The sequence below is a fragment of the Aptenodytes patagonicus genome, chromosome 2, assembly GCF_965638725.1.
Source record: "Aptenodytes patagonicus chromosome 2, bAptPat1.pri.cur, whole genome shotgun sequence".
In the NCBI taxonomy this organism is placed as follows: Eukaryota; Metazoa; Chordata; class Aves; order Sphenisciformes; family Spheniscidae; genus Aptenodytes; species Aptenodytes patagonicus.
The window spans coordinates 122,550,079-122,572,445 of record NC_134950.1 but is presented as its reverse complement, the minus strand read 5'-3'; the positions used below and the strand labels follow the sequence as shown (position 1 = coordinate 122,572,445).

Genomic DNA, 22,367 nt, shown 5'->3' with positions numbered 1-22,367 from the left:
TGAACACCAGCCTGAAGTGGAAACAAAAAATATTCGGTATACTTTGTATTTACTCTTACAATTTTCAGGTTTTCCAAACAACAAAAAAATAGTAGGCCAGGGATGCTAAACAAAGGCCGAATTGGTGGTAGGAGCCTTCAGGAAACCAGTCAACACCAATTAAAGAATTACCTCTTATTTGTATCCTCTGTATAAGTCAGGACCTGCCATAGGGCTACTCTGAATTTACTCCATTAGAATCTTGTATGAACTAAGGATCTGCACAGCAGAGTATTGTTTTGCTATCTATCAATGATCCACTTTGCTATGTGTTAATGATCTCTTGCCCTCTTTATATTCCCTATGACAGGAAGAGATCATCGCTGGTGCAAGAGTTGGTTCTGCTGTCTTTGTGCTAACGACAAATTACCATATCCATATAGCCACGAGATTTTCCAATGGGCTGATATAGTCAGAGTTGGACTATTCACTTCTGGTACGTGAGGAAACAAGAATCTGTTCCATTGCTTTTATATACGATGAAGTTTTACGGCCATTACAAAAGGAAGAATTCTAACAATAGCTGCTGTTACTGTATCTGAAGCCAGGACAGGCTGATGTGACACTGTTTGACATACACAAAGAATCAAAAGACCTGTTCCCTCTCGACAGGAACAGCTCATGCTCAGCTTAACACACATTCTCTGAAGATCATTCTCTAAAATTGGTACTCTTCTACAACAAAACGCAGTATGAGAAAAATATCACCTTTCCCTGGGATGAACTCCCTCTGAAAGACTTCCTTGAGACTGCTATTCCCATGCAGGAGTCTGTGAGTTGGTAAGATATATAAATGGGAAGCTCCATAAATGGCTTCAGGCGTATAGGTGTAAGCTGCTAGCTTCTCTTCTGTTACTTTACCATTAACCTGGAAAAGAGCAGAAAATATCCCCGATTAATTTATTTTTTTCTCCATTGGAAGTGCAGTGGTTTTAGATTCCCCTTCCTTTTTATGCAACTAAGAGATATACATCATGCTGTAGAAATATAAAATTCTGAATATCAAAGCCAGATGGATTCCCACTATGGGGAGTTTCCAGAATCAAATCTTGACAAAATCTACTTTTAAGACCTTAAGAAAGTTGCTTTACAATCTTGCCTCAGTTTATCCAAATATATATAAAAATATTTACATTCTAAAATAATTTGTAATACTACAATGTCCAACCCAAACCATTCTGTGATTCTGTGACTGTGCTACTGAACTAGATTCAATCCCTGGTTAAGTAACCTGGAATCCTTCTATTCCCTTTTAATATGCATGCCCTGCTTCCAAGAAATGGAAATGAGACGTTACCTCTGAAAACTAAAGAGAATTTAAGATTTTCTCAGCTACAAGGCTTTCCACCACACTTCTCTGATGAAGTCAATGCTGCAACTTATATACAGGAATAAAATAATAAAAGGTGGCACAACATTAAAACAACTGGACATAAAATGAGAGTAATAAACTTAAGACTGCTTAAGAATTATCACCCAGCACTTTCAACAGGCTTTATATTTTAGGTCAGTTAACTGTGGAGTGTATGCGGGTCTTATAAGGAGATTTTTCTACAACAGGTATTGATATATATTTTCAGAAACAATTGACAAAAACAACTTAAAATACAAAAATGCACCTTCTAGCAGTGTGAAATTCAGAGGTATTAAGAAAGTTTAAGCTGTCTCAATTTGAGGTTCCCAAAAATTCAGTATTTTAAAATAAGAAGTCACTTTTAAAATGTTAGACCAGAGTAAATGAGCACAATAAAGCTCTGAAGCCCAAGGGCTGAAATTCCATCAGGCTCTCTGAAAATCTCTTTTGCCACTATCATATTCAAAAAGCCTTTTGCATCTCTTCAGAAGGACTTCAGATTTTACCATTTTTCTGTAGATAATTATAATTCTCTTAAGGTTTCTCTTTCCTTCCTCTCCTTTCTTTCTATCCAGACTTCTCTGTAGCTCCATCACTACCTAATTGTCTAGTTTTCATTATTTTAATTACCGTATGTAATAAATGAAATAATGGACAAACGTCAATAAAGTGGCTTGCCTGAGGTCAGCTTGGGTCTGACAGAGAAGGTGCTGTGCAGAGCGGAGCTAAAGTCCAGCTAGATCCCAGCTGATTTGTGCAGTGCCACTTGATACTGCCTCTTGGTACTGCTTCCTTAAATGTCCTGGCTTTCAGGAATGCTTATTAGCTGGCATGTATTTTGGCACAAATACACACAGCCAATTTGCATCCGATGTTGCACTTGAACACACAAACCCTTTCCTAAGGAGGACAGCAGGGAGTATCTCTTCAACCTGCAAGTGGTGTTCTTCGGGATCTGTGCTGGTCTGGGCATGAACATATAATAATCTCCTTTAGCAGGTTTCAAGCTTTTTAGATCTGAAAATCCATTCCCATCATGCATTTAAGGGGTTGTGGTTAGCCCAGCCAAGATAGCAGCATTGACATTTCTGACTTACCTTTAGCAAGAAGTCAAGAGAGCATCCAACACAGTCACCTATCCAATTTGCTTGCATTTCTTTTATACCATACCACTCAGGGAGATCGGACAAAGCATCAAACATAGCCTGATGCAATAAAAGAAAGAATTAGAACATTCAGCTTTTGTAAGCATACAAATTAAGGCTATGGGTTTAATTATAACTAACAGCAAAATGATAAGGTGCTGGTAAAAACATAGGAAGAGGTGTTTTTATATTGCTGCTGCCCCAAATTAATCTTTTTGAGAACAGAATTAACACAGCACAAGCCAGAGGTATGACGTATCCAACAGAGATCCTATTGTTGTTAAAAGAGGCCTTCCTTTTGAATGGACTAAACCTTAAACACAGAACAAAACTCTTAGATGAAAACACAGAAAATATTCCCAATGGGTGTAAATTGTGGGAAGTGTAAGTGACGTAATGAGCTGATCACAACTACTGACACATAAGAGATGTGCTTGCAGGTATGAAGCCTGCATTTGGATTAGTTGTTCTAGACAATAGCCTGGAGATGGCAGTCAGAAAAAAGACATTTATATGTCCTAAAGTTTTCAAGCTCTGACTTAAAATGGCCAAATAGAGTTTCCAGCTGCCTATCTATTTTTCATATTTCATATTGGTATTTTATGAAGCACAACAGGCTGTAAAATTGAGTGGGATCTTTAGGTAATATCATCCTGTAAAAAAACCCCAAAACCCAAATCATAATAATAAGGGCTCATATTAAATTCAAAATATATATAATAATATAATAATAGTATAATAATAGTATAATATATTACGCAGCAGAGAAGAAATTAAGTGTTGGCTCCTTCATTAGCCATAATGTCCAACAGCCAACCTGTACCTTCTATGTATATTTATACTCAGCAAGAGATATATCCATATATTTATGTGCTTTCTGATGTGTGGCATGGAAGCATAACAGACTATTCCAAGCTAACTAATATTTGCCTAAACCATTTGAACAGTATGTTTTTAATAAAAGGAATCTATAAAAAAGTAAAGGAGAAGATGTACAAAGGGATGGATAACTCAAAGCTCATCTCATTTTTCACTTCATAACACTTCACATTTGTGTTATGAATACTCCATGACTGTCCAAAATCTTTACTTTGGCAGAAGTACAGCCAGAGGCATGAGTCACTCAGACAGATGGTGGATATGCTGAACAATTACAGCTAAAATCTAAGAATAAGGCAACGTGTTGAATAATTTTTCCTTCAGCTGTGACTCCCAACGTCAAATGTGCAAGCTCTTTATTATCTCATTAATTGCTAACAACCTGCAAGGATGGACAGTGGCTATTACATGCTGCTCAAATTAAATAGTGGGTAGTTAGATAATTAGTGAATATACAACTCATTCTTTTTCAACTGATGTGCTTTAACTACATTCTTAAATATTTTCAGAGTGAGATGCATAAAAGACATTATAAGGATTACTTTCTAGTTATTGCTCTGTTGTATATCTATCATTCAAAATACAACAAAGGGCATGTCCTTCATATATCATAATATTACATCACCACTTAGGATTATTATTGCTTTCTACATCCTTAAAAATCAAATTCATTTTCTGATGATTTATAAATAAAAGAAAGGTAAGGTTTTGGAAGGTTTTTAATCATACTGTAACTTTAATCAGTTGTAGCTCACAATTGCAAGTATACTATATCACAGATAATTCCAAAGTGTCATTATTCTCATTCATTTTAGTGTTCCAGAGACTACTGAGCTTTATCTGCCATGAATAATCCGTGTACATATATATCTAGCAAAGAATAATGAATAACTGAAGATATATATAGATACAGAGATATATATACACAATACTTGGATACATTCTTTGCAAGAATTTTATGCATTTTAGAAAAAATGGAATTGTGCCAATACACACAGAACTGGCTGGACACATTAGCAGATTTTTATAAATTCTCCTGCTTGGATATCCACCCTATTCTACATTACATTTTGCTGGCAGAAGCAGCTAAATGTGCATGTGCTCTACTGAAACTGTACAGTCTGTAATTGCTTGCCAGCAAAACTTTCTAGATGTTTTTTCACTGCAGGATGTTTTTCACTTACATCCTTAATACCAGTGTGATAATGATTTTAACTCTAGTTAGTTGGCCTTATTAGGAGCTATAGGCTACAGTTTGACTTAGCCCAATTCTTCTCTTGATAATGCAATTGCTTCATGCAGCTAAATACAGTAAAAGCCAATTTAGCTTCACCTGAATGACAATAACAAAACTTATTCTGCATGATGACACAGCCTAGCAGAGTTTGCAAACACAAACCCTTCGCATCTTAATATGCACATGAACAGTAATATAGCGTGACAAAAAAAAACCAACCAAAAAAACCTTAAAAAATTTTCAATATGGAATTATGATTCTCATACACTCAACACACTACTTTGGTTTCTTGTCAAGGCTACGAATAGCAGGTGAAGTAGAAAATGAACAACATGTAAAACAAACATTTTACATAGTGTAACAGAGGCAAAAAATACACAGTATGCATACTTCTAGCATGTTAATAAGTGTTTCTGGATGGTAAATTAACCTAGGATACTCACTAACAGGAAAGTAGAAAAGCACATTAATTCTTACACACATTAATGCATTGTACATTCAAAATTCATCCATGCAAATTAGGAGGTTTTTAAAAATTGCTTAAGGGAAACCCTTTTAAAGAACTTTTAGTTTTCAAATCCAATTGCACTACACCCTGCAAAACATAAATCTATAAATATATGTTAAAACTATTATTAATTTTTAAAAGTTATATGTAGCCTGTTTGGGTATAAGAAACTCTTGAGTTGAAGCTGACCAACGCTAGCATAGAAATTCCTGACTATTATAAGCTAGTGTTTGAAAAGTTAAATATTAACTCCATGAATTTTCCACATTCTTTTTTAAAATCACTGCCATGTTTGGTAAAACATGAACTATTAAAATAGTCCCATGAATTCTGCTCCAATTATTATTTTGCAGTTACTGATATGATTCCTTAAACAAAAATTCTGACCATTAAGGGCATGTACATAACTCCTAGTCATCTGTGCCACAAGTTTGTTAACTAGGTAACACAGAAAAGACAATCAACAAGAAGATTCCCAGCACATAGGCAAATAAACAAAAGTAAAACCATGCTGGATTCTGCAAGGGACAAAGAACAGCAGCAGCATTACAATCCAGTAAGCAGAGAGTAATAAACTTATCAAATAAATTCCACTTTCAAATTTCTGATGATGACCTAATAGTGAGAAACTTGGAAACATTCGGTAGCAGAGTCTTTCTACTTTCATTTTTCATGGCTCAGGAAGAGACGATAAAACTTAAAATGCAAACATCTAATTACAGGAGAAATGACTCTTATCTTAATTAAACACAAGTCAAGGTAAAGCATAAATACATTTTGACAGTCTTTCAGATCTAAAAATAGACTCGGGAAAAAGCTAAAGAAATCAAAGCTACATTTGGGGATGAAAATGACTTCAAGGCTCTTACACCTTTAGGAAAGTTTGACCTAAGTGCTGAAGAAGTTGAAGATTCAGGATAAACTAATGTTTCACAGGACTGCTTTACTCTTTCAGAACACCTAGAAAATTCTGGCATAGCTGGAAGATGAAAGTCAACCAGTTCAGATGATCAGAGAGTCACAAAATCAAGATGAGTTTCATGAAAATTCATCACACACAACGATGACCAAGTCTGAAACTAGAAGTAAAGCATCTGGAAGTGGAAAACTGATCTCACATATCCAGCTGTTTAGTCTGTTGAAGATTCACAGAGAAACAGAACTTCAGTTTAGCAATCTTCAGACAGAAATAGTACATAAAATCAAAGAACAGAAGTACTTTATAATTTCCCAAGAGTATCTCAACTCCCAAAGTCTCCCTCCCGCTTGTAGTTCAAAGAGGGAGGATTCTGCTGAGCACCTGAAAAATTCAGTCTCTGACTTCAGGAACTAAAATTTTTAGTATGATCAATGCCTGCCACTAATTTCATACTTAGTAAAAGGATTTAAGGATGTCAAGGGCAACAAGAAAAGATTCTATAGGTACATCAGGGATAAAAGGAAGATGAGGGAAAATGTGGGCCCTCTCCGGAACAAAACGGGAGACCTGATTACCCGGGACACGGAGAAGGCGGAGGTACTCAATGACTTCTTTGCCTCGGTCTTCACCGGCAAGTGCTCGAGCCTCACCGCGCAAGCCACAGAAGGCAAAGGCGGGGACTGGGAGAAGGAATAGCTGCCCACTGTGGGAGAACATCAGGTTCGAGACCATCTGAGGCACCTGAAGATGCACAAGTCCATGGGACCCGATGAGATCCATCTGCGGGTCCTGAAGGAACTGGCGGATGGAGTTGCTCAGCCACTATCCATCATATCTGAGAAGTCATGGCAGTCCGGTGAAGTTCCCACTGACTGGAAAAGGGGAAACATAACCCCCATTTTTAAAAAGGGAAGAAAGGAAGACCCGGGGAACTACAGGCCAGTCAGTCTCACCTCTGTGCCTGGCAAGATCATGGAACAGATCCTCCTGGAAGCTATGCTAAGGCACATGGAGGACAGGGAGGTGATTCAAGACAACCAGCACGGCTTCACCAAGGGCAAGTCTTGCCTGACCAACCTAGTGGCCTTCTATGATGGAGTGACTACATCGGGGACATGGGAAGGGCTTACAGATGTCATCTATCTGGACCTCTGTAAGGCCTTTGACACGGTCCCCCACAACATCCTTCTCTCTAAACTGGAGAGGTATGGACTTGATGGGTGGACTGTCCGGTGGGTGAGGAATTGGTTAGCTGGTCGCATCCAGAGGGTAGTGGTCAACGGCTCAATGTCCAGAGGGAGACTGGTGACAAGTGGCATCCCGCAGGGGTCCGTATTGTTTAATATCTTCATCAATGACATAGACAGTGGGATCGAGTGCACCCTCAGCAAGTCTGCAGATGACACCAAGCTGAGTGGTGCAGTCGACACACCAGAGGGACGGGATGCCATCCAGGGGGACCTGGACAAGCTCAAGAAGTGGGCCCGTGTGAACCTCATGAGGTTTAACAAGGCCAAGTGCAAGGTCCTGCACCTGGGTCGGGGCAACCCCCAGTATCAATACAGGCTGGGGGATGAAGGGATTGAGAGCAGCCCTGATGAGAAGGACTTGGGGGTACTGGTGGATGAAAAGCTGGACATGAGGCAGCAACGTGAGCTCGCAGCCCAGAAGGCCAATCGTATCCTGGGCTGCATCAAAAGCAGCGTGGCCAGCAGGTCGAGGGAGGTGATTCTGCCCCTCTGCTCTGCTCTGCTCTGCTCTGCTCTGCTCTGCTCTGGTGAGACCCCACCTGGAGTACTGCGTCCAGCTCTGGAGCCCTCAGCATAAGAAAGACACGGACCTGTTGGAGCGGGTCCAGAAGAGGGCCACGAAAATGATCAGGGGGATGGAACACCTCTCCTATGAAGAAAGGCTGAGAGAGTTGAGGTTGTTCAGCCTAGAGAAGAGAAGGCTTCGGGGAGACCTTATTGCAGCCTATCAGTACTTAAAGGGGGCTTATAAAAAAGATGGTGGCAAACTTTTTAGCAGGGCCTGTTGCGACAGGACAAGGGAGAATGGCTTTAAACTAAAGGGGGGTAGATTTAGACTAGACATAAGGAAGAAATTTTTTACGCTGAGGGTGGTGAAACACTGGCACAGGTTGCCCCGAGAGGTGGTGGATGCCCCATCCCTGGAAACATTCAAGGTCAGGTTGGACGGGGCTCTGAGCAACCTGATCTAGTTGAAGATGTCCCTGCCTATGGCAGGGGGGTTGGACTAGGTGACCTTTAAAGGTCCCTTCCAATCCAAACTATTCTATGATTCTATGATTTCAACTCCTCCATGAAAGTAAATGAAATAAAGTGAAAAATCTAAATATTAAGCTATAAAGCCAAATGTTTACTCTTTTTTTCAAGAAGATACTTTAATGAAGTTTGACAAATTTGCAACATAACAACAAGACTAAAATAAAAAGGTCAGCAAAAGGTTTCATTTCAAAAGCATTCAATTCATTAGCAAAATAAAATTGTCTTCTACTAAATTAAAATAAAATTAAAATAAAAAGCTTTGCTTCTGAGGAAGAGTCAAAGAAATATTCAAGATCTGTTTGGATTAAAATGAAATTCTTCACTTTATTTGATCAAGCTCCCAAAAGAGTAACTAAATACAAACTAAAGATTACACAAAATCATTTAATACAACCGAATATATTAACTAAAGTACAGGAAATTAAAGTTAGGCTGCCCACTGTTTTATTTTGCACTCTATTGCACAGTTCCAACCGTGATTATGCAGTACAGCTTCTGCTGGTATTTAATCTCTTCTTGGTTTGGGGGTTTTTTTTTCCACCTTCAGTAGTTTCTGCCTGTACTATCATAGGTCACTCTTGGCTCTTATTTCCCATGTGTGAAGTATACTGAAAATATACATTAAAAAGGAGCGACAACACAGATACTGTGTGTGCTTAAAATTCTTTCTCGTAGATGTCTGAACCGTCAGAGTTTTTCCCTTTCTTTATCATATAATTTATGGTCAACAGACACCTCTGGTTTGACTGTGTAGAACTGAGGCAAAGAAATGATTCCTCAAAAGCAAAAAGTAAAGCCAGCGTTCTCCAGATTTGCTCTCCAGAGTTGTTCTCACTGTAGCAATTACCAAAGAGAAGATATATTCCCTTTCCAATATAATGAAGCGTATCTTTGGGATAAATGAGTAATTGATTCCATGAATATAAAAGCTCTGTAAAACATTTGTTATAATTTTTAGTAGTACTGAGCATTCACTGTTTTGATTAATCTCATGCCAACAGGAACTTAAATTTATACTGCTGTAGCATCAAATGAGATGCTGCATTTCAACTAAGGTGAAAAGATCAGCCGGGTCTGGATATCCACAAACAATTTTCTGTCTTGCCAAGCTGACAAAACAGGTGTCATTTTTTTATTAATGAAGTGCCTAAGCAAGCTGTGGAGACAGTGCTCCTGGTGCCTGTCCAGGAGAGAGCTCTCAGCCTGAGTCAAGACGAAGAGTTTCAAAGCAAGGTTTATCAGGCCCATTCTATTGGAAAAAGACAACTATGAGCTAGACCCCAAGTGTGGGAAGTGAAAAAATCACACATAAAGCATGAAAAACTAAAGAGCCAGCATTTCTATTCTTCTCAATGATGAGGCATTACCTCATGCTATGAAATCCAAAGTACTGTCAAGACTCTTAACATCCTAAAATGCAGTACTTCAGTTTCATTACATTTCACTACCATTCTGCTTAATATCTCAGAAATAAAATAGAAAATAAAAAATCAAGCAAAACATGATTATGTAAAACAATTCCAATTCTATTCAGGCCAGACAAAGGGGCTGTCAAATGCAGCACAAACCCAGAGAAAAGCTGGAGAAGACTTGGTAGATCTTTTGTTGTTTTCCCTTCAGAGAGTTAGCACCATGCTAAACATCTAAGTTCCCGTGCTTCACAGAATGTGAGAAGGATTTCTCTAAATGTCTGTACAAAAAAAAAATCACCTATAAAAAATAAAAAATAAAGAGTACGACTTATCTGTATGGCAACTGTAAATTAGAGTGGCAGAATTTTGTAGGCCCCGTCACTTTCCTCAGTGTTTAAATTAAACATATATATATACTATCTTATTGCTGTGCAAAAAAGGGAGATTATTTAAGGCAAAACTTGAAGTTTCAAAGTTGTTTCTATTTTATTTTGTTGGAAAAAAGATTATTTTCTGGTTATTTGGGTGATTTTTCAAAAGTAAAATATGAAAAAATATTGTACAAAATTAATTTAGGAAGAACAGGGACTATGCAAAGACTAACCTTACAGATTCTCATTTGAGGACTCAGTTGACTGTGCATAAAAAGCCATAATAGCAATTTACAGGTACACACAGAAAATACTAACATTTACAGATAGATTTTTCCAATGAATCTGCCTACAGATTCAACTGGGTAACCATAACAACTAAATGTTTTAGCTTAAACATCTTAAATGCACAGACAACAATTTGAATAATACCATCAGTTAAGGCATTATACTTTTATCAAAGAAATCTGTCAAAAGAAAAATGACAATTAAAATGTTCTTTAAAAAAATCCATAAAAGCTGGTAGACGATTTCATATGTACTTCACAGTTTAAAAAATGGGTCATGATTACTTTATTACTTTACGTAACCAAAATGCTTTCTACTAAGCATTTAAAGCATGGTCAGTATTTTTGCCCTTTGAAAAAAAATCATTGCCATGTGGGCAAACACTGCTTTGCTTGTTTGCATTTTTTATTTCAAGAAAGGACAATGAGCTGGTGCAGTAACAATAAAGAAATCAAAGCAAATCCACAGAAGATGATTCCTCTGGACACAACAGAAATCTAAGGAATAGTGTGTGTAGGAATGAAACACTGACTCCTGTAACACATGAGATGATTTCACAGCCCATTACTGATCATGTAACTCCTTGTTGCTATTTGACTAGTAATTTAAGCATTGCAGATGAAGATTACCCTTACTAGTATTTATTTTTATTAAGGCTGTGAGATACAGGAGAAAACATAAAATGATAAATGGGTGAAAGAGGAACACAGATGACTAGAAAGATCATCAGTATGCAGTGTAAGTAGGTTGAACAGTTACAACAAAATAATTTGTGGATGCTCCAAGTAGAAAATAAGTTGTACGCATACATATTCAGCCATTATTGCTAGCTGGTAATTTGCATGAAGAATAGCAGATTCATTAAATGTATTTTAAACGGAACTTTGTCTATGAAACATGATTATGAAATAAAGACTTACATTTTCCTCTAAGCCACACAGGAAAGGAGTTACTTACCAGAAATAAAGCTTTTTTTCAACATGTTTTCCCACTACGTCAACTTAAAGAAAACTCAGGGATAACTTCTGGAAGGAATAGGGAACAGATTTGCAGAGCGCCTTGTTGCAGAAAAAGGGGAAGGAAGGTGGAGCTTTCTGACATTTGGTCTTGAATTTCTGTAAACTTTTCCGAAGAAATAATAGTCACCATGGAAGGTGCAAGCAAAAGGTGACCAGAATCAAATGGCTTTCCCCATGAGATACCAAAAACAGATTAAGGTCTCACTGGTGAAAGATGAGTGGGAGAAGTAGAACACAAAGAATACTAACCCTCTAAGTCTAAAAGTAGCCAAAGTGGGGAAAAAATACAAATCTTCCCCAAAAGGTGCAAGGATTAAATTACTATCAGATAATCTCTTAGTGCCTCCCATTTTTTAATTTCAAAATAAAAAGTAGTGAAACTTCAGTGGATAACAGAAATCTAGCCATACAACTCACTGAAAGCCTGATTCACTTTGCTCTCTACCTTTTCCCAAACCTAGTAAGAACATCTCGCACAAGGAAGGAATAAATCTGTTCTGTGCCCATGAACTTGTCCAAGCTGTGAGATACAGGAAATAGAGGGCCAGGTGAGTTCTGATATGAATTCTGGCAGTACGGCTCAAAGACCTAAAAGCTACTCTATACTGACAGAAAATGTAGGTCTTCAGATCAGAATGATTTTGACCACTCTAATCTGGCACCATCTTGCCTTAACCCTCTGGACACCTTCAAAAGAAGCAGAACTGGACAAAAGATGTTCAACAGGCAATTGCCTCAGAAATGGGGAATAAAGACCTCAGGGCCAGACAAGTTCTGGAAGGGTGAAGTTCTATTTCTATTGTTTTTTTTAATGCAAAAAAAGTTGACCATGGATTTGAAATCCCCAGTCCCATTATAGATAATCTTTATATTGTCCTCTCAGATTTCCCATTTACAGGAGTCTGGCATATGGAGTACCATAAGTAACCTTCACCATCCAAGCCCAGCTTGGATAAAAATGCTCTCTACTACTGTAGCATCTTGAGCCTTCAGGTGCCTGAAAATAACTGCAGAGAAGGTACTATACACATATTCATGGTGAGCCCCAAACAACTGAAGAAAAGGGGAAGTGAGATCCATAAAGAACCTGGTATTATTCTAGAGAGGTATGTTCATTGGCAAACTGTCAGGTAAGGATAAAAAAACCTAATTGTTGTACTTATTTATCATTGGAAGCACAAATATCTGAAGTCTCTGAACAGCAAAGACTTTCAAGAAAAGGAAGTTGTACTGGTAATGGTTTTGGTCCATGATGTAAGCCAGGAAAATCTCTTTATGGAAATGAGTGTCTTCAAGATCAAGAGATGCTGAAGTAAAGGTATTATCACCACTAATGTTATCATCCTAAAATTGTATTAGTGATTAAAGATCTTTAGCTTCTTAAAGTTAAAGAGATGTTTCTATCCTCCACACCTATTAGGACTAGCTCTGTAAAATCTGGACCCTCTGCTCCAAGATGAAAGGCTCTGTAAATGATAAAGGTAAATGAACATCTCTGTCTCAATAAAGCCTGGTCTCCTGGCAAGGGCTTTTGAAAAGAGGTGGGGAAGAAGGCTTGAGGAATAGGCTGGGAAGAGTGATTGCTGTAACCATGGTGTTCAACACTATGCTATTTAGGACGATATGGATTCAGATCAACTGTCAACAGCCTGAATCCAAAGAAAAAGTACACAAAAGAAACAGATTTAGAAGGAAGGACTCATGTCTCTTACCACTCCTTGAAAAGTACTGAGATGACTACTGTAAGGAATGAAGAAATGTGTGCAAAGTTGAGTTTTGAAGATAATTAGTCAAGATATTCAGAAAGAGGAGCCAAAGTGGTAGCACTTAAGATCTGTAATTTGGCTTCTGTCAAAATGCTGTTGTGAAGCTTCCTGGTTATATCAGTGTGGGCACAGAGTCTCTAAGAGATTGAAGTACTTGTCCAATGTTAGCTCAGAGACAGTCTCCCTCCGATGGACAATCTTCAATTGTGGCTTGCAGTTCATGGGCCATTCAGAGCTGTATGGCCAAAACAGTCTTCTTCAGAAAGTAAGACACAACATGCTATGTTATCCAGCCTCTTGCAACTTGAAAGAAAAAATTAAGTACCAAAAAAGGGAATTTATTTATTTTAATCTTCCAAAGCATGAAATCCATCTAATATCAGATATTGGACTTAGAATAGCAGAGCCTGGTAATCTGCTGTTCTTATTTGAAGGTTTGGGGGAAAAAAAAAAAAGTAATTTTTTCCCCCCTCTGCAACCAAATGTTTAAAGCCCTTGCCAAAAGAAGCAGAGTGAGACTGTTCAAATGTGCCAGAACCCCAGCAACAAAAACGGGAGCCAGTGGAGGGTGAGTAAAAAGGAAAATCCAAACCACCTGCTGATACTTGGTAGCATCTGTCACTGTACAAGAAGTGGGAGCACATGAAGGCAATGCTTGCCAAAGCACTTGAGCTGGGAGCAATATGGCATCATTCATCGACCTGGTTGTATCAGCTAGCATAGACCCTACAGAATATCAGTCATGCACAGAACAAAATTTTGGGAAACCTTTACAGAGATCTGCAGAGTACTCAGCTGTCCTCTGTAGTAATCCTTAAATGTTTTGTAGAGGTTGATATAAATGTTCATCCCCAAATGAAAAGTAGAAGGAGCTCTCATTCATGATGCCACTAAGATGTTCAAGAACAAGGGGTTGTTTGCACTTTTGCCCTTCATGTAGGTAGGGGATATGGTAGTCTCCTGAGGTGACATCTTCGGGGGGAAGATGAGGGGGTGCTGTGGACGCACAAGTTCCTTCTTGTCATCAGCTGAGCCTACTTACTGGAGAATAACATGTGGGAGATGTGATCATCCCAAGAGCTGATGCCTTTCATGTAACAACGTTTCTTAGGTCAGAGACTATAAAGACAAAAGATAAAACCTCTTCCCTAGAGGAGGATGGATATTGAGCAAGAGGTAATAATCCTGTAAGCCAAAGGTGTTTTCAAGGTTACTGAAAAGCTCCTTAGTCTTGTCTTTTGGTCTTTATGAGTACAAATTTAAGGCTGATTCACCCCTCTTAGAGGGAGATAAGTAAGCAGTGATTTGGTGCAAGCATGGATACAGCCCAGAAACACCAGTCATTATTTCCTACAACCTCTATAAAGACAAGAGACAAAAAATGTATCAGTAAAGGTAGAAACTCTAGTGAAGCTCCAGCCTCAAACTGAGGGAAACAGTGAGTTGGGGCAGACCCTGAAATATCACAAAGGTGATCATGAAATCTGGTGACAAGAGCACCAAGAAAAAGCTCGGAATGTTGTGGTCATTTTGTGATTGTGCAGACATGCTCCATTTTTCCTTCAGCTATAGCAAAGGTTCCCTCCTTACTGCCAGAACAGGCAGCACAATCAGAAAACATGCATCTCAAGTACCCTCTCTGTGTATGAGGAATCAAAGCATCAGGCAGGATATCTAAGGTTTTTCTCTTTATTATGAATGGACCTAGAGTGAGACCGGGATTTCTTCTCCCTGGATGACGGTGGAAGTTTGGTCTCGTGAATCTGAAGCTCAGGAAAAGGGTCAAAGATGAATTTTTAATATTTTCTTGGGAATAACTTTCTCAATCTGTACTTGAAGTCTCAATACACAGAACACTTGGATGGAATAAAAACTTTACCCAGACAAAACAGGAAGTCGATACTTTCATCTCAGAGAGCATAAAGCCAAAAATTTTGTTGAAGAATTCCTAGGTGTGGAAGCTATGCTGTCCCATCACAATCAAAATTTGAGCTCATAACAAAAAAGGATGTTTAAATAACTTGAAAATATTTTTTAAATTACAGATAATCAAACAGAGTAGAGTATGAAGTATAATAGAAGGTCTAGATGATCTTCAATAAAGAGCAGTTAATCATAAAAAACTATGGTTCCAACACGTGAAAATGAACACTAGGTGACAGGCTGTACTCCATTGCTTATACCATGCCCATAAGTCCAACAGGTTGACTAGGCGAACAAGTTTCTAGTTCAGAAGGTTGCACAGCTGTACACTCAAAATATGCAGAAAAGCACTTGATGGTAAATATGGGATGACAATGTGTGAATGCAGAATTCATTCATTCAGCTCTAGTTTATGTTTTTTGATTTCTTCAAAACTTAATCCCACACCAATTACTTAGAATTCTTAAAGATGTGAACAGAAAGACTTCAGGGATAATAATTTTTATATACACACATACACAGGGATAGATCACGTATATTATGATATATATTATACAAACATGCATATATAAAAGACCACATTCAGCTTGAAGAATATTTCTGGATGAAAAGTCACCTCTTTTAAGTGCTACCATAATTTCCAAAAACTGTATTCTCATACCTTTGCATAAGCAGTAGTTTTGATAAACCACTGTTTGAGGTATTTCTGTTCCACTTTTGCTCCTGAACGCCATGAGCAACCATTGTCATCCACCTGTTCATTAGCTAGAACAGTCTGATCCACTGGATCCCAATTAACCAAGGCCTAAAAAAAGTTGCAGGAAGAAAAATATTTTCAGCAGCTATTTCAAAACCAGAATCTTACTTTTCAGACACCAAAAGAATTATCCAGAAACATTCCTTGGGCCCCTGAGTTTTCTACATTTTTATAACATCCATTTGAATCAGTAACATGGACTCAACTGAAGATGTTTTGAATATTCATCTTCTCATAACTCAAAAAAACCCAAGAATGCAGTTGACAGCATTTGCCTTGATTGACCATGCTAGTGGGATAGGCTGATACTTGAATATTAAATAGGTAAGTGTCCCAATTGACTATACTGAAAACTACATAGTCTGATGCTTAAAAGCTGTCTACCACTAATCCAAAAGCGTTGCATCAGACTGAGGGGGATGAATAACCAAGGATCTCCAACTTGAGAGGACAGAATCACAAAGTAGTATCATAGTGGTCAACTATATTTCAAGTGAAAGAGTCGATATCTTCTGCACATAACTTCTGTCAACTGTGTGAATTACTTTTGGAATCATCTTTCCTTGTCAATACAAATACATTAAAGAAAATTTAAAGCGAAATAAATGTTGGTGTTCAACTCTACAAACCTTGGTTTTTGAGGGCTAACTGAAATACCAGACATAACATACTGGGGAGGGAGCAAAAATCAAACTCACCCCCCTCAGCCAGTGTTGAACAATTTAGCTGATCATTTATCATAAAGGATCTGACCACAAAAGAATCCTAACGGTCATTCCAGAAGTGGTATTCAATGCTAGACATTAACTTGAAAAAATGAACAGAAAGAAAAAGAAAAAAAAAATCAAAGCAATAAAGAAGAGTAATCCATTATTTTGAGTGTTATTTAGTATTTGAGCTAAATCAAAGTTAAATCAGCCTGACTGAAAAACAGTAGCTCCAGCTCCATAGCATTCTAATACATTAAACATTATTTAAAAAATTCAAATGCATTCTTTGGGTATGGGGAGGACTTAGTACCTCAATCTAAAAATTTATCACTGTCCTCATATTACTCACTTTACATCTTATCTATCACTGATCACCTTCTGAAATGCCCCAGTTTCCAAACAACTGATATTGCTTAGTTTTAAATATACTACATATTCTTAGAAATAATAAATATCACAACCATTTTACAAATCTTATAGTGAGGACAGCAGAAAGACAGATGCATGGATCCTCTTCCTTAGGAATACTGTTGCTGGTTTTGTTATCAGTGTGTGGTGTGTGCATGCACGAAATCTGATTACCTACATCAATTTATACAAAATTTATTATCATGAAATGAATGAAAGTCATTCTTCGATAAAAACAAACTCACTTTCAAATGAAGTTTGTGTGAATTCAGTATGTCACTGGAATTTAAACTTTTTACAGTTTGCCTACCTTTTATCTGTTACCTACCAATAACACCACACTGTTTTTTATAAAAGGCTTCTGAAAATTCAGTGGGAAATTAAAAGCAATCAATATATCCCACTAGACTTTCAGAACACACAACTTCTTCAGTAATGATACAACACATTATGAAGTTGGCTCTAAAGTAATGATCTTTTAATTTATAAGTTCTGGAAAAAAACCCACACCACTACAAAGTTAAAATAACAGTTAAAGAGACATAAATCACATAATATTAAGAAGTAATAAAATGCCAGTTGCATAAAGCAGTATTAGCATATGCTTGTATTAAATTGACTATGACTCAAAGTTGAGAAAAAACACTGGTTTTGTTTTGATGATATTGGATCAAATTTACGATGAAAATTTTAGAAGGTAACTGAACTGATCTATATGAATATAATTATTTAGCATAACATATTCTCATGATTCATAACCGGAAGATTTATCTAAATAAATCATGCAAAACAAAGCAAATATGCATATAAGAAATCTGTAGCTGAAAGGTCTTTTCTGTGAATTTTTAGAGTTGCATTTTGTTCCTTCCATCTCTCACAGCCTTTTGACTAATATCCAGGACCTGGATATTAAATTAAATCCTTAGTTCCTACTTGCACCTCTTGACAATGACAGCCTCTGAAACTATGGTCCCAGGAAGCCACTAAATGTCATCTACACAAAGAGAGCACAGTGCAAAAGTGTGTAAGGACCACAAATTATTTACATCTCCTCACTATACCAATGTAGACCATATGCGTTTAAGATAGGATTCATCTCATCTAACTTCAGGTAGCTATAGCATAACTATCTATCTCCAGGTTTGGTGTCTATGGTTCCACTACAGTCTACAGCTACCTAATCAAAATAATCAATAGAATCTAGGCAGAAATTAATCTCAAGCTAAATAAGACACCCACATCTGGCCAGGTCAATAACCTCTACAGTACATTGACTAGATCAGTATTGCAGGAAGAAGAGAGGATTTTGCTACGGTGAATACAGATGCCCTCTATGGATGCTGCAGCACCCAGACAGACATTCTTAATTCTCACTAATTCCAGCTCCTGGAGATACTGAGTCTCTGTCTCCCCACCAGGGTAATTTCTGGCCAGACACACATACTCCTGGAACAGAGCGTTAACTAGACTAACACTCTACGTATATTATTCTTATTGCCACAGTAAGGCTATGAATTATCTCCTTGTACCCAAAATGAAATTGTAAGACAGGAGACTTCAAGCTGTGCAAAAGTACTGCCTAACATATATTGCAGGTAGGAGGAAGACATGGGATAAATATATGCTTTAAGTATATATGACTGTTTGAAGGGATCCAGGGTTATGGGCTATCTCTGCCATCGGTTTCCTGCCAAAAAGCAACTGGTTTATATCCACCAGAGATTACATCCCCTACAGGCTGCAGATGCTGATTTACGTCCTCAGACTGATCCTTGACTCTTAAGAGGGAAGCAGATCCGATCACTGGTACCCAAATACCTCCAGGATCCCACAGTACTGGGAGCCTGCATGCAAAATTTGTTTTGTGTATCATCACTGCTTCTAACGAAGCAGCAAGCACAAGCAAGCCTTGTGCTTTTCAGATTCACCTGGGATCACTCGTCAAGCAAACAAATTTACAGATAAAAATAAATTTGTTATGGCAAAGCTAGGGGTTTAATTTTTTATTACAAACTCAGAAAATAATTACAGGGGGAAAAAAAAAAGAAACACCCCCCCCCCCAAACCCAGCATGTTAGGACATATCAAATATTGAATCTTTTTGCTGGCTGTCATTTAAGATCTCTGAATACATCTTGCCCATGGAAATAGGAGAAGTAGCAGTAATGCCCTGCCATTCCAAATGCTACCTTTCACCGTCAACCCCTTTCTCTGGGTTCAGAGAATAATTAGAGTACATCCCTAATTATATTCTATGGGGTTTCCTGGTTTCTATAGAATACAAATGAAACATCAAAGCATATTTAAGAAATCTTAGTTTTCATTTTAAGTTAGAAACATTCACTAAATTGCAGCTTTGTTTAGGTGCAGCTGTTCAGGTATTTTGGAACTGCGTTGCCTTGGCTATACAGAGAGTTCTTTGGAATGCTCATTTAACATCTTGTTTCACCTCCTGCTTAAGAAGTTAACTGAACCCTTCCCTTTTCGGATAGCCTGATATATATTATTTACAAAATATTATAAGGTCAATATTTTCTTAATGTACTCTAACAGAAAAACAGCTGTGATAGTCATATAGCATCTAATATTTCTGTAATATTTCAGAGATCACAAATAGGGTCCAGGAATTGGACAGTTAGGCACATAATCTCCAACTATCCTATCCAATCCTATCAGTTCTGAGACAGCATCACAGTAACGGTATACAGTTAAATAATCTTGCTGCTGAAGAGACTCCTCATGATCACATTATCTTATATATTTTCATGAGCAGGAAGTTAAGACCTAGAAAATTCTATATTAAGGCCATGAAATAAACTAATAGTAGCTATATTCTGATCCTGCACTTCAATGTAAATCACTGACAATAAACATCTCTGATTTGACTTGCTACAATACCCATTCACGTTAGTTAGTTACATATAAAATTTACCTATACATCAAATTCAGTTATATATAAAATTCATTATATTTTGCAGTGATTTAAAACCAATAGAGCACAATAAATACCTATCCACTTAATGAATGTGAACGGATGATCCAGCAACGTGCCACTGACATGATAAGTGACTTGAGTTAGTGCACCTGCAAAGTATTAAGGGTCAAAGTTTGTACCTACCTCTTTTTGATACACTATCCCAGCTTCAAAAAGCTTAAGAAAGAGATATTGTGTCCATTTGTAGTACTCTGGTAAGCAAGTGGTTATTTCCTGCAGAAATGAAATAAAATAAAAATTCCTGAAGCTATTCTTAGTATTTTCTTACAGCGTTTTAACTTAAACAATTAACTCAGGAGTGTATAATACATGCCACAGAGAAAACATAAATGCAATTTTGGGTAATGTTTATCATGAGTGATATTCACCTGTACACAAAACCAGAGAATATGGGCTTTGTGTGGGCTTGATGTACAAAGAAAAGTTTCCCTGTTAACATGGAACATAAGAACCCTGTAAAATCAATGCTGATAGATACAAGAACAGAAGATGGAAATGACCACGGCTGCTTGACCAGGGAAACAGCAAAACTAGAATAAAGTAGAACTCTATCAAAGAAGTCATCTTAGCCACGTTGCCTTTTCCTCTGTTGCTCAGCAATGAAAAGCAGGAACAGAGACTGTCGACTGTTCAGAGGCAGCTGGGAGCTGGCTGCAGAGAAGCAAGCAGACCGGAGGAGCCTACAGCTGAAGCAGTAGATACGGCAGGACAGCAGACCAGCACTGAGGAACCGAGGCTGTTGACAAATAGAGCGCGTGGGGCAGACAGGAAGGAATATGGAGTAAGACTGTAAACTTCAAGATGAAAGACTTGCAAAGGATATCTCACAATCAAAGGTCAAATAAGTGACCATTTTAAAAGGCAAGCCAGCTCAAGGTAGGAGCATGCTCTGGGTTAACGTGTGGAGAAAAAGACAGAGTCGCGAAAGAAGTCACAAATGAGGGGGGTTGTTAAGAGGGAAATAAAGACAGATAAAAATAAAAGACAACATAGGAAGAAGGAATGGGAGTTAAGAGAACAGCAGGTAACAATATAATGGATAGCTTTTTTTAAACTTGCAAACATTTTATAAGTTTTTAGTGAACTCTAATAATTAAAAACCAACCTACTTATCACCTGCTTACAAAGCTCCCTATTTTAAAGGTTTGTTCTTAAAAAACCAAATTGCATTTCAAATAAACATCTCAATATGTAAAGATGACTACAGGATTACATGATTATAGACTCCCAATTTTCTCTACACAAACACAGGGTTTTACAGGCACAATGAATACACATACACTTTCACCCACATATTTTAAAGTTTGGCCAAAGTGAAAACAACTGTGTAACTCAGTATTTAAGCTCTAATTATATCATAAATATATAACAATAAACAGATCACATTTCCCTCCTCAACAGCTTTCCTGTTTAACTTGCACTCATTTAAAGAAGAAACATTTCCATGAACTTTCTGTTTGACCACATTTGTACTTATTGAAGTGGAAGATGACTCCTACACTGAACTTCAAACCAACAAGAACTTCTCTTGATTTTAGAGTTACACGGTTGACAGCAAGCCACTGATAAAATTTATTCCGTTTGCAAATAGTTATCAACTACCTGAAATAGCTCCACATGTGAAATGTCTTTCACACAGGCTTTCTGATCATCTAAGCTTCCCACTACACACGACATCAGCAATCTCATCTGCTACTCAAATGACATCTGAAACACTCTAGCATAAAAATTTTATTCTTTTTCTACAACTTTATATTCCAGTGCTGAAACGTCGCTTTGAACAGTTAAGATGACCTTTGAATAGATATGCCTCAAAAGTGTGTATAAGAGGCTTTCAAGACCAGAAAGAGACATTTAATGGCAAGTTTTCAGCACAGCATGTGAAGACTTAGTCATGAAAAACAGTTGCTTGATTAAATCCCTGTGCTCTGCACTGAAAAAAACACTTGATAAAAGTCTGATTTCCATCTCTCCAACTAAACACTATCCAGTTAATAATTTTTGGGTTTTTTTCCCTGCTTCTCCACACAGTGGAGTTCTGCCAGTGTGATGCCACTACAGGCAACAGAGCTTCATCACTGTAATATCAGAGACACAAAAGAAGAGACAATCCCTTTTGGTACAATATAAGAACATGTGAGCAACAGGCGAACAGGTAAGACAACTGAAGTGAGTTGTCAAATAAAAATAGTAAAATGGACTGAGATTTGTCCTTTTGGTCCTGAACGGCAGATGTGGGTTAACTGAAACAAAAAGAGATGACGTTTCTCAGTCTAAACAGGCATGTTTGGGACATGGTACAAGCTAACTCCTGGGAACAGATTCTCATGTCCATGCTCTCTTACAATT

The 22,367-nt window shown here is 37.6% G+C and overlaps 1 protein-coding gene across 2 annotated transcripts in view; it reads right to left on the bottom strand.

The window, feature by feature from the left end:
• LARS2 (leucyl-tRNA synthetase 2, mitochondrial) overlaps nucleotides 1–22,367 on the bottom strand; it is a 94,752-nt gene that overhangs the window by 47,350 nt on the left and 25,035 nt on the right. For both annotated transcript variants that reach the window (XM_076331031.1, XM_076331030.1), the window contains exons 6-9: nucleotides 20,142–20,231; nucleotides 15,810–15,953; nucleotides 2,491–2,598; nucleotides 748–907 (exon numbers count right to left, since the gene is read on the bottom strand). In XM_076331031.1, the coding sequence (XP_076187146.1) occupies nucleotides 748–907; nucleotides 2,491–2,598; nucleotides 15,810–15,953; nucleotides 20,142–20,231 (502 nt within the window). The remainder of the gene's footprint in view (nucleotides 1–747; nucleotides 908–2,490; nucleotides 2,599–15,809; nucleotides 15,954–20,141; nucleotides 20,232–22,367) is intronic.